General features: G+C 27.3%; 1 protein-coding gene across 1 annotated transcript in view; it reads left to right on the top strand.

The window, feature by feature from the left end:
• The first annotated feature begins 709 nt into the window (after positions 1-709).
• LOC107449150 (hemicentin-1) overlaps positions 710-27299 on the top strand; it is a 252775-nt gene continuing 226185 nt past the window's right edge. The window contains exon 1 of the mRNA XM_087150194.1: positions 710-1486. Within this exon, the coding sequence (XP_087006320.1) occupies positions 1399-1486 (88 nt within the window). The 5' untranslated portion in view covers positions 710-1398. The remainder of the gene's footprint in view (positions 1487-27299) is intronic.

Here is a 27299-nt window from a genome sequence, read left to right as displayed (position 1 = left end):
CAAATCAAAATAAATTAATGTCTTTTATTTTTAGAAAAAAGTAAAAAAAAAAAAAAAAAAATACGCTATTCACGAACAATTAACGGAAATTTACATCTATAATTAAAGTACACTTATTTAATCGCTCTATTTATTTCACAGCAGTTCTTTGGTAGAATAATTCTCAACTTTTTTTCAAACTAACGAGAGCAATTTAAGATGATTAAAATTCAAACCACCTCCACGAAATCCATTCTATTGAACAATTCTGTTTATAAGACAATGAATTATTTGAGATGTTCCCCTTCCATTAATCAAAAATAGAATTACATTGGGGTGTTTTAAAAAAATGGTTCCCATTCTATCAAGATCATGTGGTTTGCATGATAAAATTTACGTTCCTATATTAAGAAGAACGGGAAAAAATTACGGGTGGGATAGGAAATACTTGATGGCAGATGGAATTCGAGAGCAGGGTTTTCCCTCATCAAATATCCCCAGAACGGGCGAATCGTGAAAAAATAAATACTTCTCCCTTGCCGAGAATTATTTGAACCAAACTACGGGTGCGGGACGACAAAAATTGATAGAGAGCCCTTGTATTGGAAGGGGGGTGAGGGGCTGCATAGGGCACGTACACTCGACCAGACCAAGTAACTGGTTATTTATGACATACAGACTGCTTTCTAAGTAGGGACAGGTCGGTCGCGAGAGGGCGCTGATGTCGCTTGAGGGACAAGCATGTTAAAAGCATCACAACGAAAGGTAGAGTCCGGCTTTCATTCGCGAGTTATCTAGTAGCTCAGTGATCCGGGATCTCAGTTTTGGACTTCGCATTTGGCATTTCGTGAAGCAAACACATAAAGCCATGCGGTCTCTTTTTGAAACAATAGGGACTTGATATTATGTGAAGAATATGTGCAATGTTTATGCATAATAATTGGAGATGTGAATATATGGTATTAGAAATTTATCTAAAATGAAATTAAAATGTTTGAAAAGTCTTATCATAAAAATGGTAAAATATAAGAAAAATGAAGACACATAATTAAAGCGACAACTTACATCAAATGTTTCAAATTTTATTATGTTTTTGTTTTTAATTTGAATTATAATCTTTAAAAGTTATGCAAGATATTTACTGAAAAGTTTGCAGAATATAAATTAAAGAACTGAAGAAAAGAAGGATTAAAGAAATATAGCGACCGAATTTCAATAGTGATTTCGAATTCAGTAAAAATTAATCATTTTTATTCACACATAGTTTTTTGCATTGAAACTGTCAAAAACAGCTTTAAGGCATTTTATTTAAAAAAACACTAACATTTTATTGATTTGAATAATTATTATCAGTTACAGTGTGGTCAGCATTGTTTCAACAACTCTCTCTTCACTAAGCAAATATTTTTATAAGGAACCATGAATTATATTTACGAATATTCGAAACTAATTGTGCTGATGCTGCATACAATTGTGTCGGTTTATGGAAATGGAGAAATTCTTCCTGGTAAGTAGGGTGCTCTCTGATTGTAAATTTTATTTGAAATGTAAAATCATTATATTTCATGACATTACCATATTTCATTTCCATTCATATTTTTGTAGTAAAAATATTGTTTTGCAGTGCATAAGATATTAAAGTTTTCTACTATTTAAGCGAAATCTGGCGTTATTAATAGTATACATGTTCATTCCTAAGAACAATTTTTAATTTGAGTAATTCGGTTGCAAAACTCGATAAGTACTATCCTCTTACTTAATTAAACAACGGGGATTATTATCATTCCATGTCAAACTCATGGTTCATAATGAAAAACACTGCTTTACATAACAGTTAGTGTGTAGTAAGAATTAAGTTCACGTTTTAATTTAGCTTATTCATTTTCTTAAGCAAAACTACATAAATAAATAAATTATCAATTTCACTTGAATTTAAATTCCTTATTTTAACTCTACAATATCCTCCCTGCAGATTTATAAGCATTTTAGAATTTTTTTTTGAATCCACTAAAATAAAATAGTAACTTTTACTGATTCCCTTTTAAATAATTACTTAGTTTAAAATTATTTTAATTATCGTACTTGGTACATCGGACTAAACAAAATTTAACGCAGCTTTAAGAAATATTCACTCAGTTTGTCATTACTGATAGTTAATGATGAAGTTTAAGATTAGTTCAAATTTTAATGAATTATAAATAATAGATAACAGTGCGATATTTATTAAAGTTATTTGCTGATTCTTTATCAGTTTATTGACTTAAAATGTAATTAGTGAAATTTAAAAGCTTTACAATTTAAAATAAATTTATTTCATCCGTCTTAGGAAACATACGATTGCTAAATTAAGCTCAGTTATTTTAAATTTAGTTATCTAAAAAGAAAGTAGAAATTTAAATCAGAAGACTTTTTTATTTGCGCATTTAAAAATTAATTTAATTGATTTCAATGAAAAGCTTCAGCGCTAAATATAAATGAACTATACATTGAAAGCTTATCTAAACATACTTTATGAATTAAAAATGTTTTCAAATCAATATTTATTAATTGAATACATATTTTACTTTTCTACATTTTCTCCTTTTATACATCCATGGTTGAATTAAACGATATTTACAAAGGAATGAAAAATTAAAGAAAATTAATCTTATACAGATAATAATTAGTCACAATCTCTACAAAATATAAAGCTTGTTTACTAACATAAGATATCAAATTTAACTTCAAAAGTATTAGTTATGAAAACTTTAATGTATAAAACACTTACAGACAGAAATTAACACTGAAAGAAAGAAATTATTGTAATATAATATCAAGCATACAATTAAGTTTTTATACATTTATTAATATATAGTACCACTCAAATTCATTTCGATAAATAAGACATAATTTACATGTTCAGGCTCAATTATATTATACACGTCGTAAATGATAAATTTCTCTGCACAACACGTATTGCGTATACTTGTTTCCCTTATGTTTCAACGTTTTGTTGGGAAAATGCATTTACACTTGTTATCAGGGAAAATCTCAGGTTAAAAGCCGATATATGGGATACACATTAGGATTTTCTGTTTGTTTTCGCTTTAAATGTTTTAACTTATGCTGTTGATTGTTTTTAATAAAGAGTTTTTAATAACATCATATTAAAAATGATTTCATTATTATAAAACTTTACATAACTTTCTAAATACTTCGTATACTTTATCCAAAATTAGTAATTTATTCTGATCAAAACAGTGCATAGCATTTAAGCATTTTTAAGAATGAAACAAAAAAGACAGAATGATCAAAAATTCAAAGCTTTTTCTTTTTCTTTTTTTTATTTTGTTCCAGTTATTCTCTATTCCACTTTAATAAAGTATTCTTTTAATACATACAAATTTCAACATGACACACCTATTAAAATATTCGTTTAGGTACTTTTTTGTTGGTTTGTATGAAAAACTGGACGAAATTTGTTTTGAATCTGCCGTGCCTTCCATTAAATGCTTGAATTAAAATTTTTTTGCAAATATTATGAGCGTTGTGTTGGGGTTTAGGGTGTAATCAATTTGTTGTGGGATGTAACTGTTTTACAATATTCATTTCAGAAAGTTATATTGAATTGTAATTCACTTTCTATAAAAAACATATTTTAAGATCAATATTGATAGTTATTTTAGCAAAAGTTAAAAATACCCCTGTTAAATGTCTTTTTTATCCAATATACCAAGATGAGAAAAAAAAATTGCGCTTTTTAAAAATCTTTATAGTTTGAGCAATAAAATTTTTTCACCGAATAAATACGATTTTGCTACTATGACAAAAATTGTATGAAAGGTTTATTTTTTTCTAATGATAAGACACATATTTTTTAACGAAACTGCATGACTCTTTTTGAAATGTCAAAATTAGAATTTATATTTGCTTGTTTGCTTGTGTAAAAACACATTCTACATTATATCTTGACTGAAATAATAACTCGGTTGAGTAATGTAAATAAGTAAATGTATCACCGGGTTTATATTTTTTAATGCTCAATGATTTCTAAAGTAAGGGGAAAATATTATGGATTGATAAAAAATTGTGTAACTTAGAAATTTAATGGTGTAATGGCTGAATATGGCACGGGATAATAAAAATATTTCTAATGTTATAAACGAAAATGGTGTTTTGTTATTTTCACATTACAATGAATAATTTAGTTTTCAAATCAGATATAATTCTCAAATATTACTCTCATCCATTTATTCCAGACACCGAAATAATATATAATCTTAAATATTTGCATAGTTCAGGGCTGCATTATCAAAGATTCTAATTTCAAGAGACCCATTTGTTTATGAAATGTTACAGAATATAAAAACTAGCTTAATTATTTATGATGAGATCAAATAAATAACAATGCTGGGAAATTGAAGAAAATAAATTAAATTTCATATTTAAAAATTATGTTTCATTTTACCCTATAGATTTACATTTAACTTGCAATGCATACGAAAATATATATGCGTAAAACATCGCAAAAGCATAATTTAATTTGTAGTTCGCAAAAACAAACATTTAGTTTTGCTTTTAATAATATGTTTTGAATGCTTTGTAATAGATAACTTACTTTGCTAGGAAACTAATTTTGAATAATATCTGAATTAAATCAAATTTCATTGTAAATTTAAATTCAACATACTGAAAACATTAATTTATCAATTTTTATTAAAATCATGCTTGCATCTTTTTCAATGTTGAATATATATATATATATACATGTCTTTTTTTCCAAATTTAAAAATACTGTTTTGCAAACAATGATAAGTTAAAATTAATAAATTATTTTTGGTTATAAATATTAATTTTAATTGTTTATCCATAACAAATATTTGTCACTTGAAGTGAAAGTTTAAATACAATCCACAAAATTATTTTTGTGATGTTACGATTTTCATTTTCAAATGATTTTTCTGATTTTAACAAACATCCGTTTAAAATTAAATTTTTGAATATTTGGTTCTAACGAGAGTATGAGACCATAATTCTCTATATGCATACATTATTGTTACACTTTGAAACCAATTTAAGTGTATGAATGTAAGCTGTTTGTTGTGTGGTAGATTTGCTTACACTTTGACAATGAATATTACTAATTATTGGAAATATCTGTAACCTATTTTTTTATTCAAAAATTAGCGAATACTTTTAATTCGGGTTTCATGGTGCTTTTGAAATATCAAGCCATTGCTAAAATACTAATCAAAAACCGTTCATCTGAGTAATAAGATTTTCTGAAATCAGTTTTATGTGCTTGTATAACAAACTTTTGATAATGAATAAATTAATTGTTTGGTTAAATACCATCATATTAAATACTATTGCATATGTGATTTAAAAATTAAATAATGATAATAAGTTATGATTCTGAGGAGAGACATTTGATGCAAGTATTTTATTTAATAATTTTTATTTAATAATTTCTATTTATTTATTTCTGTGATAAGTTTCTCCAAATATTAATCCAATTATCAAGAATCGATATCGCCAATTGTACAATTGTAAAGGTTTTAATTATTTTCGTTTAAATTTATGTGAATGAACTAATCTAATTTTAAAGAAAAGTAGATTGGATAGATTTTATAAATTGAATATTTAATAAGTTTGGAGGTTAGAGATCAGATTCATCTCGGACCTTAGAAAACCGTAACGAGTGCTAAAACTTTCGAACTAATGATTAATGATTTTACATAAAAACATTATTATATTTTATATATTGTTTCAATATTTAAAACTTACCTTATTCCCTTCCTATATTTCATAATAATTCTAACGACCCATTCTAGTAGTCAGTAAACAGAAAAAAATCTAGTAAAATTACCGTAGCATTTCTAGTAAAAAAATAATAAATGAACCATAATTTTACTTGATAGAAAAAATCCAAAATATATGATATTTAAACCAGTTATTTTGTGATTTTTTTCCGTTCATATTGTAAATGCTTTCCGGATTTTTGGATTTTAAAAAAATACTGCTCTTATTACCACGCATTTTGTCAAAATACAAAATTTCATAAATGGTTTTGATGTCATGCTCTAATGTATCACAGAATTACTAAATTTGATTAAATTTTCACCGATTACAACCATACTTATATGACAATTTTACCAAAATCATCACCAAGGTGCTTTGGTAAAAATTACTTAAATTTAGTGTTCCCATGGAGCATATTCTGCTTCTTTCAAATTAACCATATTCTGGTAGCTTTTATCATTATTCTTTTCTCACTATAAATATTAGAGATTTATCAATAAATAATCTTTTAAATACGAAGAGGAAATCTACTAAAGTTTTAAAAATTGAGAAAACACCCACGATTAATCTGTTACTTATTAGCTATTTCATTTAAGTGAATTAGTTGAGTCTTTGTGAGCGTTAAATGTTAGTTTTAAAGTCCTTTGCTTTGTAAAAACAAATATCGACGCAATTCTCTTATGCTCGTAGCCTGCATAACCACAATAACACCAACTGGTTATGTGCAAAATCTTTTGATAAAATGACATTAAGTAAAAATACTAAATTTGATACTTTATATATTGATTATTATGCTAAGTATAATGCTTAATATACTAAAAATAACTGTAATACATACTATATTGTACGAATTATATTTAAAGAGTATATGTTTTAGCAACTGCAGAAATTTGTATGAGGTAACTGAAAAAGGAAGCCACCTATAATTAATTTGCAATATTTAAAAGAACAGAATTCGTATTTAGTTTGGCTAATTTGGCACCAATAAATAATGATTTGAATTGTGATTTACTAGGAATGACATGGAATTCAAACTAATTCTACGGAGTGTCCACATGTTGGGTTTTCTGCTCTTAATGTTTAATCAATCAATCCATAAAATTGTGCTTTACTTTCCCTTCTGTAAAGAGTTTATCGAGCGAGTAGTAGAAAACATATCGATAATAAATTATTTCCTGCAAAAAGGGTGTGCGAGTTTGCCTCCAGAGGCGTCTTGGACCGTCAAAACAACGCCCACACGGATCTAAACAAAATGGATCGAAATCATTTCTATCCTAAGAACAGGAACAGAAGAAAAAAAAATATCTGGAATGCTAGTACTCTTTTCTTATTCCCCCTATTCCAAGTTGGAACGATTCGCATATACCAGGAGACATCTGTGTTTGTATATAAATATATAGATATGCGGCTCTCTATTAGCGAAGATCCGAAAATCTGTTTATCGGAAATTGGGCTCCTATCTCGCTGTAGGAGACTTGCGTGATTAATTATTGGTTTTTATACGCTGTCTTCTTCTCTTAGAGTTAATAAATCTTTTCCTGGCAAGTGGTGAACGGAAAGTCATATGACATAATTTGGTTTTTTGTCTCCACTTCTCTGATTGGTTTTCATTTCAAACAAATAAAACCGAGAGAGAATCTTGGAGAACTAGAGAATGATTACTTATTTAGGGACTTATTGTACTTTTTGATGATTAAGAGCTATGCTAATTGGATTTTGTGGCTTGATGAGATCATGGAAATATGGCGGAAAATGTTAGATAAATTTATTGAGGTTGTTAAAAAAAGGTCTCATACTTTTCGACTTGTGGGAATTTATTTTGATTTTTCTTTATTGAATCTTAAGCATAAATTGACATTTTGTCAGCTCTTACTTAATGATAAATTTAATTATAAAAATAAAATTTAAATAACTTAAACAGATTTAGTTCATTTTTAAATTGTTGAAATCCTTTGTCAAACTAATTAGTTAGAGTACTGTAATATAATGCATTCATCAGATGATTTGCAAAATTGTCATGATACTTTTGTGTATATATAGATAAAGTTTCAATATTTTGTTTCAAAATTCTTGATCTTAGTTAACTAAAGAGGATTGCTATTGCTTTCTTTCCTAATAAAATGAATAAATTAAGTATTTTATTTGTGGGTTTTACATTAGAGGAATAATGAAAAATTATTTAAAAAGAAGTCTTTACGCATACCGTATAAACTGTTACAGATACCTGCAGACGTAATGAAATAAGAAAATCTCTTGGCAGAAAAATAATTTTCAACACTGAGGTGCAACAATTCACACATATACTTAGAAACATTTCTATATTGGTGGAAAAATATAACATTGGTGAAAAATAAAAAATAAATATCGGAGAGCAAAGGATAAAAATAGCATTATTCTAACAGAGTCTTCTACTTTTAAAGTCTGAAATATGATCCGCAATACAATTTAGTAATACTAAAACTTCTTTTAGTATTATTGAATCTTTAGTATAGGATCAGAAAATGATCTTAGTTAAATTAGTTGCTTCATACATGCTTGTCTTTGCAAACATTTCTGTTTGATGGTATCTGTATTAACATCAATCATGGTTAAGTAAGATTCAGTTCAAGGAATGGATTGCAAAGCTTTTATTAATATTGCAACAAATCTGTCATTTAAATTTTTTTAACATATTTAGAAACCTTATTCTTCTATGAAATTTATTATTGATGAATCTCAATTAAGCCATCTTCAAGAAACCTCAAGCTAAATTAAAACTTTTCAGAAAACCTTAAGCTTTTTTCTACCGTCTTCACAAAGTCTAAATCAATAGCGAAAGCAGTGTATGATTGGCAGCAGATATTGAGATGCTCCACTAGCCTCATGCTGCACATTTGATTAAATCCATTCATTTTGTTTCAATCAATTTTTTATTATATTCCTAGAATTAATGAATTATTTCTAAGCATTTCCCTTAAAATTGTAGCTTTAATGCAATCGAATATCTTGTGCAGTTTTTTAAGAATATTTTTACGCTTCTTCAAAGCAATAACATTGTATTTATTTTCAACTAGCCGCTAAAGGCGGCCAGCTGTCCGCCACGCTAACGGTTTTCACAAATAAAGCTTTTTAAAACATAGCAGGAAATCTGAAAATTAGTGGACAATTAAAGTGTTCCTGTCCTGCAATTTCATATCCAGTTCTGTTGCAGATGTGTTATAGCTCTTGAGGATGTTTGAAGATGTAACTTTGGTATGGTAACATAAGGCCTATGGTAACCTAAGGCCTATGGTAATCTAACCTATAATATAAATATCAGGTGGAGACTTGATTTTTTTAAATTTTTTTTTAAAAAGGCCTCAGAAATTGTAAAAGCATAATACAAAAGTTGCTTTCGAAATCATCATTAGGTGAAAACCTCTTCTAATCTTTGACGTTTCTCTGATACTTCTTGGGCTCTAGAATTGCTTGTCGAAATTCGGTCATGTTCCATCCTTCTTCGACGTTCCACAGATGTTTCTTGGGCCCTTCTTCTTCTTTGAGAATCTCTTAATATCCTTTTCTTTGACAAAATACAAAGTTTTTTGGAAGGCGATTCTGCCATGTCATGTCAGTAATCGGGTTTTTAAGAAGTCAACGAATACTTTAGAACATACTATGAAAGCAAATCATGAAACTTCAGTATTAAAATCTAAGTGCTTACCTGCAAACTGAAACTTTCTGAAATAACTAATTACATTTAATAAAAACTGTTAAAATAAAGAATAGAAAAACCAAAGAGATCCAAGGTAAGTGTGATCGTTCCTTCAAAAACAATTAAATTCCTATTTTATATATTATATGGCTACAACGCTCAAGAAAAAAAACTAAAATGCTAAATACATGAAAAGAACACAAAAACGGGGGAAAATATACTTGAGGGTGCCCCTTGGCGAAATCGGCGACTTATGTTTGGCGTCTTACTTGGTTGCCAGAACTCCGTGGTAACAGGAATAGCGGCCAAAACATAGTGATATTTCAATGAAACAATTGAAAATTCAAGCAAAGCTTTTTAAAATTGCAGTGAACAGAATAGAATCAAAATTAATAAACCCACTATAATGCATTTTGAATCGAAACAAAAATTAATGGAGTAAGCGCAGAAAGAAAAAGAGAAAAATAACTCACTTCTTCATTAAGCTTGAATATCTTCAGATTTTGGTGCACAGAATTCTCTAATTGCAGTTAGGTACTGTCTAAACTACGATCCCTTTCTAATAGATCTTTTTATGTTGGGAGCATTTGAACCTTTCACACGACCCATTCAAATCCATCTGATCAATCTTTACGTTCAACCAGAGACATCTTTCCCACAAACAGGACATTTATATCTATTACTAATTAAACCTTCATTCATACACCAGTCAATCACTACTTTTTTTCCTTTGTTATTCAAATCGTACAGAAACTTAAGATTTGTCTTATTGACAGTATTCATTTTTAGTACCAGAAGCAAAAGTAACCTTACCAGCCAGTATCCAAAGTAGAACTAACGGATCTCTGAAATTACATTTAAAAACAACGCTAAATTCTTAACCAATCAGAATCACGATTAAAATCTAAACCAATCAGAATAACGATTGGTTTTCAACATCGCCCAGCTTGGTGATCAACCTCGATCACAACTTGGCGGGGGCACCCTCAAATATAGTCTACCCCAAAAACGAATTAATTTTTTATGATATCAATTTCTATTTCTATATAATTTTTTATGGTATCAATTTCTATTTCTACATTGCTACAAAAATTATCGTCTTCGCTTAAGAAAAAAAAATAGAGCGTGGAAAGAAGAAGAAAAACTTATAATAACAATTATGAACATCGACAAATAAATCAAAGCAAAGCGTTCTATTTACGTATGGAATGTGTTGCCACATTTTTAATACAAAAGTTAAACTTTTCTCCACTTTGATAAATGTAAACAAATGCGAACCTTACAATTAAATTATTAATTCCTTCGTATATTATTGGTTTAAGTTGTCGAAATTTAATATTTCAATTGTAAGGCTCGCATTAGCATACATTTATAAGAGATATGCATTTTTTAATAGTTTTTTTAATATGGCTCTTATTTGAAGACGAAAAAGCATAGATTTTCTTACAAAATGACTGATAACTAAAAAACTAATCCAAATTTTTGAAAAAGAAAAAAAATACTTCTTCATTATGTCAAAACACAATTTTGTGTCAAGTTTCGTGCCTGGGCGAGGCTTCTGGGGCGATATATTGTGATTACAGACAGACACACAGCCGCTTTTATTATTATGTATAAAGTGTTCCTGTCCTGCAATTTTGTCTTCATATCCAGTTCTGCTGCAGATGTGTTATAGCTCTTGAGGATGTTTGAAATTATATAGCTACAACGCTTAAGAAATAAAAAACTAAAATGCTAAATACATGAAAAGAACACGAAAACGAATAAATTTTTTATGGTATCAATTTCTATTTCTATATAATTTTTTATGGTATCAAATTCTATTTCTATATCTGTTACGTCAAGCACTCAGGTATTATAATTTGATCTAGTTGTGCTTGTATAATTTTGCGCTTTCTAGTTGCGCTTTCTACGTCATTTTGTTAACATCGTTTGGTTTGTTATTTAACATCGTTTGGTTTGTTATTTCTAAGTTAACTTTCAAAAATTGGCTGGCATCAGCATTTTTATTCTTTAAGTTGCTTATTTTTTCTTTTGGAATTCGTTCCTTTTTAGCAAAATGTTTTTCAACCTAATCGAATTCTTTGCCGACTGTTCTCTGTATATATAAAGAAAATAAAGTAAATATTTTTAAAGTGTTGTGAAAAGAATTTTTAGTTGTACAAAGTACTACAATATCGCTACAAAAATTATCGTCTTCGCTTAAGAAAAAAAAAATAGAGAGTGGAAAGAAGAAGAAAAACTTATTATAACAATTATGAACAGCGACAAATATATCAAAGCGAAGCGTTCTATTTACGTATCGAATATGTTGCCACATTTTTAATACAAAAGTTAAACTTTTCTCCACTTTAATAAATGTAAACTAATGCGAACTTTACAATTAAATTATTAATTCCTTCGTATATCATTGGTTTAAGTTGTCGAAAATTAATATTTCAATTGTAAGGTTCGCATTAGCATGCATTTATAAGAGTGGGGAAAAGTATATGCATTTTTTAATAGTTTTTTGAATATGGCTCTTTGAAGACGAAAAAGCAGACGAAAAGCATAGACTTACAAAATGACTGATAACTAAATAACTAATCAAAATTTTTGAAAAAGAAAAAAAATACTTCTTCATTATGTCAAAACACAATTATGTGCCGAGTTTCGTGCCTTGGCGAGGCTTCTGGGGCGATATATTGTGATTACAGACAGACAGACACACACACAGCCGCTTTTATTATTATGTATAGATTTCTCAAAATGTTTATTTAATTTTTTGTTATAAAGTTACTGCAAAAAAAAATAAACTCGTAAGACAAAAAAAATTAGTTTTTCAAAAAAATGTCCATATCCTCAAAAACATTTTAAACAGTTAATGAAATTTTATGCTGCTATTGCAAATAACAACTAAAGTAATTGGTATGTTACAAGCTTATTGCTTCATTTTCTGGCATAGGAAGTTCGAAAATACTTGTTTCGTAGTTGTAATTTATTATCGGTCCGTGAAACCTCTGTAAGTTTCAAACTTTTCTTTCTAAGTAGCAAAAATCGTACGAACTAATTACCAATAATGTTACAAAATAATTCTCTAAGTATTTCTTGAGATATTAAAAAAAAATTCAAAAACTGAAAGTGTCTCTTCTATTATTGTAGGATAGTGTATATATATATTTAAACTATAAATAAATTAATTTTTTCAACGAAAATCAAAAATTTGAGATTTAAATTGTTTAATTTTCCGTCATATTTTCTCTTCTTTTTCGTTTCTTCTCATTGTGCGAATGTATAAGTAACATTTTTTAATGCATAATTTAAAACAATAGTATTAAAACTCAAAAAAAATTTATTTTGCTTTTAACTAATTCGTCTTTTAAATATTTTTTTATCAGACTTGTGTGTGCATAGGGAGGATCAATACTCGAATCGATCCAAAGATAATTGCAGTTAAAATACCATGAAAATACAAAAGCTCGTAACTTTATAAACTCCAATTTCCATGTAAATCAATGAAAAGCATTTTATTTTTATGAGACAATTCTCTCACTTGATAAACTAACTTTGCGGTTATTGTAAGAGGAGATTGTAAGAAAAAAAGAACAAACGCCGAGTTCAGAAAATAATTTCCGGTTTTCATTTTAATTCAAATGGGGAAACAAGGCAGGTTATTTCGGGAAGTACAAAATAGAAGATCAGGCAAGAAGATTTCGGAAAATTCAATTTATTTGGAGATTCTTTGAATCACTGACTTTAAAAATACATCACAACTGCCCCTTTTATCTTATGCTAGATCCGCTTTTCTTAGGGTCTTTTATGAGAAATCGTAAGTAAATGATAATTTATGAATCTTCCCCTTGAAGTATGGCAATTACTTTTATCTATTATTTGCAGTTTCCTTTTAATGAGAATAAAAAGAAATATCTAGATGTGAAGTTATCATTTCTAAATCTAAATAAAAGTTGAACAATGGTGAGAGAAGAGTTTAATTCTTATCTGAAAGTTAAAGTTTAATCATTTTATTGTTAATGAAAATGTATGTTTTAGCATTAAATTGTAATTGATTTCTAATAGTGGTCATTTTAATATTTATTTTAAATATGATTATTATTTGGAATATAAACTTTAATAAGAATAAATAGAAACGTTAAATTATCATTTCTAAATCTATATAAAAGTTGAACAAAGGTTAGTGAAGAGTTTAATTCTTATTTGAAAGTGAAAGTTTAATCATTTTATTGCTAATGAAAATGTATGTTTTATCATTAAATTGTAATTGATATCTAATATTGGTCATTTTAATATTTATTTTAAATATAATTATTATTTGGAATACAAACTATAATAAGAATAAATAGAAACGTCAAACTATAAGTTTATACATTCTTTCATCAGAATGGACCAGGAAATTTATATTTCCATTTAGTAGCCAGTGACAGATGTACTCCGTTGATTTAGTAGCCAATTTTCCATCAAACTTAATGAGATGGTGACCGATATCGATAGGTTCTTCTCCTTTAATAGCCATATTTTGCGAACTTTTTTTGATTGGAATGAATTTTATTTTTAAAAAAAAACACATATTAGAAATAATCTACGGCTATAACAAGTTAATTCGACAATAAAAACAACATAAATTTGCGACAAAACTTAATTAAACTTAATGTCTTTAACTAACTTTATAAGAAAATATTTGAGGAGGACAAAGACGTTTAATAAATACATTTAAACTGGAATATGGGAATTGTTAAGGATATTACTTTCCACAAGTCTTTCCACCACAAATATTTGATTTTGAAGGATCAAAATTTAAAATAGTAACATTGGGCATTTTAATGAAAATTCTATTTTCAAGAGTCTCTTTCTGCATTTATTTGTACTTTTATCATTAAACAATTTTTTTTAAAAAAAGTGATGGGACGGTTGTTTATTTAATTATCACTTTTTTTTGTTGACTCGTGCTGAAGGGTGATTGATTACTTTCAGGTATAGTTCAGAGTACACTGAAAGTTTACTAGTTTTTGATGCTTTCTTCACTAACATAAAAGTTTGATAAATTAAGATTATTGTTGTTTAGTATACTTTTATTAAGTTCTAATTTGTATGCTTTCATGAAAATATTTTATGCCGCCTGATAAATAAATTGCTGGCTGATAATATTTAAGTAATGAAGCTTGCTGATAAACAATTATTTCAAAAATTGGAAAATAGAAGATTCGGAAAGAAGGCTTGATAAAAATTATTTGGTGACTCTCTAAATCAATGTGACTATGTATATTTAAAAAATTCATCTCAACTGTTTTTGTTAATTTTTTAAGCTCGTTTTCTATGTTTTTTTGATAAGAATAGTAATTATGAGAAATTAGTGTTCTACTCATTGACCTTTAGTAATTATTATATCTATTATTTGATTTTCTTAAATGAAAATGAAAATAAATAGCAATGTAAAGTTTTAAAGTTGTCTCTCTAAATTTAAATATAAAATTTAAGGTGAAAATAAATTTAAAATTTTTTATTGTTACATTCAATGCATATTTTACCTTTATATTACAGTTCGTTTGAATTTAATAATTGTTATTAACTCTAAATTACTGTTTATTTGCTCATTATTATTGCTTATTATTATTAATCTTAACAGTAGATGGAAACGTCAAAGTGTCTTAATCAATTCCAAATAAAGAGGGTACTAAAAAAATTAGAAATCATTAATCTTCAACAGAATTTACAATTGTAGTAAAATTCATGTAACTTACTCAAAAGATTCTAAATTATGCTTCTGGTGCCGTGGTGGCTTAGAAGATAGAGCGTTCACCTCCCAATATTGTGACCCATGTTCGATCTCAGTATCTGCTGGTTGATTCGAATTCTGCTTCTCCTGTATCAAGTATTAAGAGAAATGGCCTTCGGCAAGGGGACTCTAACCCATGATTCGTCTACCACTGGGGATATTTTACGTCGGTAGTGCGCTCAGTGCATGCCGGGTGCAGGGTTTATATTAAACAGCCATCACTAGAATTCGAATTTTAGATGCGATGGCACTGCTGTTAATATACTGAACTGTCATCTTAAGAGATCACTAGCGGAAGCGGAAATCTAACCAGCTTCAGATCAATGTATGTAAAATAATTTCAAAGTACAGGTGATTGGCGCTTGAATGAATGAGTTGTTTATTTCCTTGCCAATAAGCTGAGCATATAGTGGTTAGAATCCCTTTGCCGTTAGTTTAACCATGAAAGATTTTCGTAGTTTTCCTATCCGTTAAATCAAATGTGGATAAGACAGCGGAAATGCGGATCGGCTTATTCATCTCAATGCTTGATTCAGAAGTTCCCCTGCCTTCTGGGTTGTGTTAAAAATTTCAACGCTACGGAGCTGAACACTGGCTGTCGTAATCTTAGAACTGTGTTGGCTGTTCAGTTCGACACCAGTTATAAAATAAAATGAAATGAAACTTTAGTTAGGAAATTATTTTTTTAATGTAAACAACGTGCTTTGTTAATTATTCTGAAATAAATATAAACGACGGAACTATGCAGGATTAAAATGACTAATTTCTTTAATTCGAAATATTCTCAGTGCATTCTTTTTTCATCGATATCAAAACATTAACTTTGAAGGAGAAATAGCAGCAGAAAACTAAAAAAAACGTCAGAAATAACGTGATTAATGCCCATCCTATTTGATAATTAGTATTTGTACAGACCTAACTAGCCTCTATTCTTTTAATATTTCTTTACTTTCCTTTGGTAAATTACTCGATGCATTTTTGTATAAATCTATATTTTATAATATATACTTCGTTTACTTACACATAAATATACCTTGTACACGGATAAAAAAACTATGCTAAAATCACAGTACTGTAAAATTATATTTCTGATTAAAAAAAACAACATAATTCCAGTTAACAAAGCCAAAATTTACGGTATTTAAACCTTACATTTGGCAATTTTTCAGTTCTTTCAATAAAGGTTTACCTAAATTCTGGTTATCAGAAATATAGTTTTTATTACTACGCATTTAGAAAAAAAGTACAGAAATTAAAAGTAAATTTAACCGAATAATGGTTTTTACGCCATGTACTTAGGAATCATGAAAAAATTACCAAATTGTAATTCATATTATAGAGCTAAATTTAATTGTTAATTTTAATCAAAACCATTACCAAAGTGCTTCGCAAAACTTACAGGCTTCCATGTTCGCATTGAGCCAACAAGGTATATTTCATCATTTTCCGGTAGTTTCGACTATACGTTTTTCGCAGTCTATAAAATACAGCCTACAACAAAAGCTACAATATTAGTTAAAAAATTGCTTTTTTTTTAAATATAAACCTACATTAATAAATTACTATATAAATAAAATAAACGTCGGCAATCAGCGAGAATAAAATTGCTTATTTCTTTAATGGGAGTAATTTTTGGCGCATTATTTATTCGCCAATTTGAAACCAGGAGGTGAAATGGCCGCAGTTAATCTATACATAATAATAAACGCGGCTGTGTGTGTGTCTGTCTGTCTGTAATCACAATATATCGCCCCAGAAGCCTCGCCAAGGCACGAAACTCGGCCCATAATTGTGTTTTGACATAATGAAGAAGTATTTTTTTTCTTTTTCAAAAATTTTGATTAGTTATTTAGTTATCAGTCATTTTGTAAGCCTATGCTTTTCGTCTGCTTTTTCGTCTTCAAAGAGCCATATTCAAAAAACTATTAAAAAATGCATATACTTTTCCCCACTCTTATAAATGTATGCTAATGCGAACCTCACAATTGAAATATTAATTTTCGACAACTTAAACCAATAATATACGAAGGAATTAATAATTTAATTGTAAAGTTCGCATTAGTTTACATTTATTAAAGTGGAGAAAAGTTTAACTTCTGTATTAAAAATGTGGCAACATATTCGATACGTAAATAGAACGCTTCGCTTTGATATATTTGTCGCTGTTCATAATTGTTATAATAAGTTTTTCTTCTTCTTTCCACGCTCTATTTTTTTTTTCTTAAGCGAAGACGATAATTTTTATAGCGATATTGTAGTACTTTGTACAACTAAAAATTCTTTTCACAACACTTTAAAAATATTTACTTTATTTTCTTTATATATACAGAGAACAGTCGGCAAAGAATTCGATTAGGTTGAAAAACATTTCGCTAAAAAGGAACGAATTCCAAAAGAAAAAATAAACAACTTAAAGAATAAAAATGCTGATTCCAGCCAATTTTTTGAAAGTTAACTTAGAAAAAACAAACCAAACGATGTTAAATAACAAACCAAACGATGTTAACAAAATGACGTAGAAAGCGCAACTAGATCAAAATTATACAAGCACAACTAGATCAAATTATAATACCTGAGTGCTTGACGTAACAGATATAGAAATAGAATTTGATACCATAAAAAATTATATAGAAATAGAAATTGATACCATAAAAAATTTATTCGTTTTCGTGTTCTTTTCATGTATTTAGCATTTTAGTTTTTTTTTTCTTAAGCGTTGTAGCTATATAATTTCAAACATCCTCAAGAGCTATAACACATCTGCAGCAGAACTGGATATGAAGACAAAATTGCTGGACAGGAACACTTTAATTGTCCACTAATCTTCAGATTTCCGGTTATGTTTTAAAAAATTTTATTTGTGAAAACCTTTAGCTTGGCGGACAGCTGGGCGCCTTTGGCGGCTAGTATAAAATAAATGCAACCCATTAATAGACATTCCTCTTCATAACAACTAGTACATATATAGCCTTAACTAGACACTTCAATTTCTCTTATTGTAACTCTACGCATGCAACGTTGGTTCCCGCGAGGAATTCTTTAATATTTTTTATACTCTTTAGCGGTTTTCGGTCTATATGTGTTAGAGGGGTGTGTGTAGAAGGGGGGAAACTTATCACGCAAAACGAACGTTATCAGACCATTTTGTTCACGAAATCGTAATTACATTTGCTTTGAGTAAAAGAGTTTTTTGTTCAACTGTTGCGACGTGTAATATGTAGTATAGAATTTCCGATGATTAGGCTGCGTGAAAGGGTGAAAACTGAAGAAAATGAACTGAATTTTGTCCTGAAATGACTTACCGCTGGTTGTTAATGCTCTGATAATTATGTATATGTAAATATAGACCATATTTGCTAGGCTTAATTAGATTCCATAATCTTTTGTGCCTTACTTCAATGCTGTCTTATTTTCAGTTAATTATAGCTTTAAACAAGCGAATACATACATGGTTGAATTTTCACATAACAAAGTTTTTATTCATTTTAAAGTTCAAAAATATATTATAACTATTGTGTTTAAAATTCTATGCAACACTGTTTATAAAATAACTGTTTTTGAAAAGCTATAAAAGTACATGTATACTTTGAAATCTTTATGCATGGATCAAAATATTTATTTAATAATGATTGTTTGAATATATATTGTAATCTCACAAAGGCCAGAAGTGTTTGATTTTTTTTTGCGCCAAACACGAAAGTGTTTAATAAAGGAACGAAACACGACGGTGCTTTAAACTATTTACGATGTAAGGGAAAAAATAAATAGAACATGAAGGAAAGAGTTTTTGGGTTGTAGGATCTGTATTTAAGAAGTTACAATTTAGATAAAAAAAATCTTTGTATCTAAACCTGATCTTACTTAAAAGAAATTCAATTTTACTATTGGGCTTTATCCTTTTTTCGCTGACGAAATGCTATCTTCTTTAGTTTGCTTTGCAAACCATGCTCGCTATGTCAAACCTATTTAAAATGTGATCGAAATATCTTAAGAATTTAAACCAATTATTAAAATCCTTAAAACTAATAAAATTTAAGAATTAAATTTTTTTGTCATCAATAATAAAGGAAAAAATTTTTTTGTCAATAATAAACTATTGAAACAAAATTTTTTAAATTGTAACAAATGTCATGTAATAGAAAACTTTGGGAAGCAAAGTAATAATTATGCTTTAAATAAAATTACTTTACTTCATTAAAAACACAATTATATACCAAAATTATTTTGAGTTATGTGTTTGAGATTAATATGATGAATAAAATTATTATTATTGAATCACCATAAATATAATTAAAACATATTATAGAACGCGTTGTTGATACGAACCTTCCTAATATATCAAATTCATAGTCAAGTTTGTTTTAGCTTTTTTCATGCGTAAAAAGAATTTTCATGCAGAATTTGTAAATATGAATGTTTACGTATTATGTTACGTTACGCTTATGACAGCTTTCATGCATGATATTTCAATTCATTGATAATGACTAGAGGAAAAAAATTAGATATTTTTTAAAAACCGAGTACGATTATATATATGAGAAAAGCAGTAATCTATTATATATAATTCTCTTACGTGGCTCCCAAATTTTGGCTGTATTTCTTTTCCACCGGTGGCAACGTTTGCTTTGTTTAGAAAGCACCAGAGCATTCTGCCTTTTAATGATGTGTTTCTGATCTAATATATATAATTCTCTTACGTGGCTCCAAAATTTTGACTGAAGTACTTTGTACAACTAAATAAGATTCTTTTCACAACAGTTAAATATTTACTTTATTTTCTTCATTCATAGAGAAAACAGTCGGCTATATAAACGAATAACGAATAAAAAATAACGAATTCTAAAAAAATAAAAAAATAAACAACTTAAAAAATAAAAATGCTGTTGCCAGCCATAGAATTTTTTGAAAGTTAACTTAGCAACATAAATCAAAATGATATAGAAGCGCAACTAGATCAAAATTATGATACCTGAGCGCTTGACGTAACAAATCCTTCAATTCTAAAAGTGTTGTATCGCCAAATGCCCAAATTAACAATTGTGTTTTTAAAGAAATTCTATAAAAAGTTTTAAATAAACAACCTACTTCTACAACTGCTTCTTGAAGAACTTGGCTCATTGATTAAAAATATTGTTTTAATTTTGCAGTACTAACTTTACTTCTACTTTCATTATTGCTATGACCCTCTTTCATTACATTTTACGACTTCATGCTAAATTTGAGGACTTTAAGTTGTTTCGCGGTTGAATACTGACATTTAGAAATGTGTACATAAAAAAAATAATATTTAGAGGTTAAGAGTTGCCTCAGAAAAATTTGAATTGTTGACATTGAACTTAACAATGGAAACAATCGTTTTTCTGAAAAATTGAATTGTATTGTTGACTTCAAAACTAAAAATATTGTGTTTCAACTTAACAATACTACCTTAATTTATACTTTAGAATTGCCTCGGAGAAATTTGAATTGTTAACAATGACTTAAACAAAAAGTTTTATTTTAACTGACAAAAACTATACTATAATTTTAACTTTTTCTATGACTATACTCATTTTCTTACTCTTTTCTTTGTTTTTATACATTTTATTTTTTTGTGATAAAATAAAAAACTTATAATTGTTCTGCTTCTGAACACATATGAAAACACAAAATGATGGGCTTCATCAACATTCAAAAATATATACATTTATTTTACAAATTCTATATTATTAAGATGGCGCCCTTCAGAAAATAAAAAATACAAAATTATCTTCATCAAAGCCGATGCTTTACATCCGGTGTTCAGTGGCAGACTACTATTTCCTATTGTTTTACAACACATGGCTTTAACTCTCTGGTGGAAAAGACTTTAAAACAAAACTTACAACAGCTACTTTTCTCAACAACTGAAATTTAGAATAGAGTGATTAAGAAAAATATGTGAACTGTTTGCAATTTCAAATTAATATTGAAATGTACAGGTTTAGAATTTTCTACAGTGAAAAGCTTTCGGAACTTCAGTATTCAAAAAAATATACAAAAACTAGACGTTAAGAAAGTATCCAATGAGCGAGCAAAGCGAGCATTGTATTGCGAAGCAATCCGAAATGAACTGTGAAAGCAGTTCCGGGGGTTGGTGAGCGCCAGGGAGCAGGGGGCGAAGCCTCCTAGTATTTTATAACACTTGAAAATAAACAATAAAGATGAACGAACTAACTAATTATTTCTGAAATACATTAAATAAAAATAATCTGTCTTTAAAATATTTTAATGGTATTTAGCATATTTTGATCATACCTGACAAAATGTATTATTGGAGGAATTTTTAAAAAAATCATTTTCGTACTTATCTGAAAACTGTATCTTTATAGTATTTTTCAGTAAATCGGAATTAAATCGACTTTCTCCTGATTTTTAAAGTGTAGTGCAAGGTATAAGTGTAATTTTCGTATTATGAAAATTAAGTATTTCTACTTTATCTTACATACATATTAAATTATTTCAAATTATGATTAATGTGTAATATATAGTGGTCGTAAAATTTTCGTTTATATTAAATATATATAATGTAATTTTACAATATATTATATAATATTTGTAATGTTACATGGGTGAATATATATTTACGATGAATATTTTTTGATAAGTATAAATGATTGAATGTTTCTGTCAGAAAGAAATGCCGCATGAATTAAATTTAAATAACCATTTTTCAAAGATTCTAGAGAATTAAATAGTTTAATATGTCATTTTTACAAAGGGGAGATATGAATGAAAACATTTTACCCGGGTTACTTCCATTCAGCATAAAATAAAAAAAGAAAATTAAAAAAAAAATCTCTAGCACTACTATGATAATTCAAAATAAAAAAATTAAATAATAACTACGCTGAAGGATCTTGAAAATGAAAATGGATAAACTGTCATTCGCAGCTTTAAACCATGATTGTTCAAAATTCTTACAAATGAAAAAAAAATCGATAAACTTTATGTTATGAACCCAAAGCGTAGGAAAAAATAATCTATTTCAAGCAATATTAAAATTTAATTTCTGGTTTTCATAAATAAAGATTAAAAAAATAGTTCCAGTTTTTATAAACTCTTCATTAAAGTTCCACAAAAAAAAGACGAGGAAAAAAATATAAGTTTTTTTTCATGAAGGAAAAGATACTTGATATATTTAGTGTTCATGAAACGCTATTTTTAGATTTATTTTTTCGTACTCTTTCTGTTATAAATGTTTTGAACATAAGGCTATTTTCATTTTAATGATAGAATAAGACTAAATTTGCAGCAAAATTTTAATATCTGATTTATTTAATTTGCGAAAAAAGATTAATGCATGTAAAATAATATACAAACTGTGACGAAACTTTGATAACATTTAAGCTCGGAATTTAGTTTCAATTACTTCATATTTCAAATGCGAAATTTATTTATATATTTTTAGACATATTTCAGATTACACTAATATTATTTAATGTTATTAATTATATATATATATATATATATATATATATATATATATATATATATATATATATATATATATATATATATATATATATATATATATATATATATATATATATATATACATATATATATACATATACATATACATATACATATATACACATGGTATATATATATATATATATATATATATATATATATATATATATATATATATATATATATATATATATATATATATATATATATATATATATATATATATATATATATATATTGTTATTATAGATAAGAGGAATTTCTCTCGGAAAAATGTTCACGTCATAAGATTCAGCAATAAGTATTTAACATTGCTTTAATTTAAAATGCGTAAAAAAATGCAAATTACAATGAATCACAAGAAATTGAGAATACAAATTTTGCTTTTATTATATTTGACATTTGACTAATGTTTTTTAATCATTATATTGGTAATCTTACAAGTGCTATAAATCTTCTTTGTAAGCAAATATGTGCTAAACGAGAAAATGATAATCCAACTCACTCTAAGAACACTTAGCTTTAAACGATAGGTACATCAAGACTTTCTTACAGTTTTGTAACACATTATTATAGTTTGTTATCTCATGCTTCTAGAGAAGGGAAATAAAATTCCTAAAAAAATAATAAATAAAATCTGACATGTCGTGTGTTTTCTTTTGTGAATAACCACTTATCTCTTGCCATTATTTGGCTACAGCAGACTATGCTTATAAATATCTTCCTTCCTAGCAAAATTAGAGAATATAGGAAACATTTATAACACTATCTGATAATCTAATAATTACAATAATCAATATTTTCGAAAATGTTCATTCATCTTTAAGACATTACTTATTACTAAGTGTCCTAAACCTGTTTCCCACTCTTAATTATCATAATACATATTTAAGATTAATTTTGAATAATTAGGAAAATTAAAAAAAAGACCAGTGTAGCAAGACAGAATAAAAAGAAATATTCCAAGTTTATATTATTTTAAAATATTTTTCTGCATATCACTCAACAAACACTTCAGTTAAGGCTCATAGTCATTAAATACCTACAAATCTTAAGAAACTTTAGCTAAATATAAACATTTCACATTTATAATAAAATGTTTTATTTTTTTGAAAAGTAGTCAAGTATTTTAAAATCACGTTAAGGCATTCAGTTACTTTGTTCAACATTATTCCCAGTTCGACTATTAGCGTGACCAATAAGCGTTAAGAAGAAACCCATTATTTTTTCTCAAGCACTATAAAAACAATTTATGCTCCACAAAAAAAAAAAAAGAAAAATTAAAATTGTTGTTCATACGTTTCAGGTCGAATAACCAAGTAGCGTTTGATTGATCGTGTACTTGAGCAGCTATTAGTCTTAAGAGCTTGCTTAAACATTAAGTTAAATTAATGATATTCCTTGCTGATGGATATAAATACTTAGGGGAATGGTTCCCCGAAGGATGCAGAGTAACTTGTCTTGCAGTATGATGCTAAGATGCCAGCTTGCTTAGTTTGGCTTAAGTGGTGACATATATGCAACAAATACATTACATCTTATTCCCACAGAAATAAGTCCTTGCCATAATGAACCAAATGATTTTAAGATGCATAAATTAGCTTAAATTACTCGTACGAAATATCAGTAATCAACATAAATTATTGATGAATTATTTCAGATAGAGTCAATTTATTCGTTAATTCATTTCAAATTATATAATATTAAATCAAATTATTATTGCTTAGATATATATATATTTATGTTTTATAATGAATACATTGCTAAAAGCGAAATTTGTCCAAAAAGTCACGATGATTTGAAAATTAGAAAGAAAATTTATGAATCAAATGATTTTAAGATGCATAAATTAGCTTAAATTACTCGTACGAAATATCAGTAATCAACATAAATTATTGATGAATTATTTCAGATAGAGTCAATTTATTCGTTAATTCATTTCAAATTATATAATATTAAATCAAATTATTATTGCTTAGATATATATATATTTATGTTTTATAATGAATACATTGCTAAAAGCGAAATTTGTCCAAAAAGTCACGATGATTTGAAAATTAGAAAGAAAATTTATTTATGCATGGAAAGAAAATTGTCAAATGCATTGCAGATTTTGAAATTTTTGAACTAAAATATCGTTAAATATGAAAATTATTTATGTAATGACATCCAGATTCAATTATAATATTTTACAATATTTTTTTAATAAAAGTGTATTTGGATTTCTCAAATCTAGAGGCTGTTGAAGATTTCCTGACTCTGCAATGATTTCGAAATTATTTTTATGTATTTACTGTGAACTCTGGCTTTAAATCACAGAAACGAAAATAAGATTCACTATCGCATAAATGTTCTTACCAAATATTTTTACCCTGATTTAAATATTTGGAAAATATATAATTTGACTTGATAGTTAAAAAATTTATTTTCATAATATATATTTTGAAAGCATTTGTTGAAAATAAAGTTTAAAAAAAGTGTTCAAATTACAGGTGGGGAATTTATATTCAAGGTGATAAAGAACAAAACTCAAGTAAACTCTGCATAATCACTCGTTATTCGAGATTGGCTTAAAAAAAACTGAAAACCAGTTTGATCGTATGATTAAGCTTAAAGGTGCATCTTTTAATAATTTCGTTAAACTTCTTAGGACTGTGAAATAGTATATTTATCAGTTCTACAGTTACATATTTTTTTTCAGATTTCGATAGTATTTTTCTTTTTTTCAATATTTATATTAGATCCTTTATGTGCATTCTATCATAAAGATTTAAAAAAAATCTACATTAAAAGTGACCATTACAAAACTTCTTGTATATTAGAAATTTTATCAAATGCACGTGATTGCTATTCAAATAAAAATATCTTTCAACACCTTTTTTAAAACTTTTTATAAGAAAATTATTCAAAACAAACTATGCACTATTTTAGAACAGTATGCATTTTTTTCTCTTACCGATGCTTTGTCTCTTTCGAAAACTAGGCGCCTATATTTCTAATCTTCTTAATGGAAGTCTAATTTGACTCAATTAGTGCGACAGATAAAAGCAATAAATATCCCTTAAGAATAATCCCGATGATACAAAAGCAATAGAATTACCCATTCTTTCACACAACGCCCGGTTTAGAAACAGATCGAAGTAGATTATAAAAACGGTAACGGAAAAAACGGAATTGTCAATTAAAACGAGTGCGGTGCATTCCAGCCATGATCGTATCCTATAATGAAATGAGATCATATATATTTCGTAGTAATTACCTATCCTGGTTCTAAGTAGAAAGAATTGTTTGCCTAGAAGTTCTGTTTAAGTGAATTTCCTGTAAAGAAAATACATTTCGATTCGAAATGAATCCAGAAAGCCTTTGCTGATGTTTAGCCAGCTGTAACGAAAGCGAGAGAAGTGCTGGAGATAATAGGGTTTAAAGCAAATATTATTTTGATTCTTTTACGACTCAGTATTTGGAAGTGTGTTGGAACAATCGATGGTAATAGGATGGAGTGTTTTGTTTCTTTAGTTAAAATTATTGATTTTATTACAGCACTTTATGTGTTAAGAACTTATTTTACCAGTTAATTGAGTATGCACAAAATAAAGGATTAACATCAATTTAAACTATTAAACTGATATTGTATTCATTTTATAAGAACGTAATCAATTATTTTTGTACTAAATCTATATTGGTCAAGAAATCAATAATACAAATGTATTTCTTTCTCGTTTTTGACATCGTACAAATGTTATAAATAAGTTATGAATGAATCCGACAGCTTTTTCTGATGTTGAGCCAACTGTAACGAGATCTTGAGAAGTGCAAGAGCTAAAATGGTTTAAAATAAATATTATTTTTATTCTTTAGTGACTTTTTAGTGTTTGGAAAGTGCTAAAAAATTAGATAATAATAAGATGGAAAGTTTTGCTTCCTTGATTAAAATTATTGCATTATTATGGAATGTCAAATTTCAGGTAGAATATTGTTAAATAGTTTCATTGATTTTACGAAATATAATATTATAATAATGTAAATAACATTATTAGCATACTAATAACACATTATTATTATTATAACATAATTTATATAAAGCTATAACATTGTTGAAACATTTCATTTTTGGCGTTAATAGGAAACTTCAACACGGACAAATATTTTAATACCTGGAATAAATATATTCTAGATATACATGAAATAAATATAAATATATTTTACATTTAATTTTTTATATACATATATAAATATTAAATCTGATTTGTTATTAAGAAACTAATTTGTAAAATATAGATTTAAAGCATTTGCTTATTTAGCATTACTTCATATTTTTATACGTTATAACAAACTAATTGCTTTTAACTATTCATTAAATTTTTTGTTCATAAATAATTTCTAACGTGCAAGATATAAAAAATTTTAATAAAAAATGTATAGATATTTAAAATTTTAACCCAGTAAATAAATATTTCACCAAGTTTTGCTGAATTGTTTTAATTAAAAATTAAAAATTTGCAACAGAGTACTTTCTCCCAAGCTGAAGACAACTAGATGCCTAACTATATTTAAAGTTTTATTTTCATTAATATGATTTTTAAAAAAAATCAGTCCATACAA

This window comes from Parasteatoda tepidariorum, chromosome 8 (assembly GCF_982258835.1).
Source record: "Parasteatoda tepidariorum strain Cologne lab strain chromosome 8, Ptep-v5.0, whole genome shotgun sequence".
NCBI lineage: Eukaryota > Metazoa > Arthropoda > Arachnida > Araneae > Theridiidae > Parasteatoda > Parasteatoda tepidariorum.
This window is presented reverse-complemented; position numbering and strand designations above follow the sequence as displayed.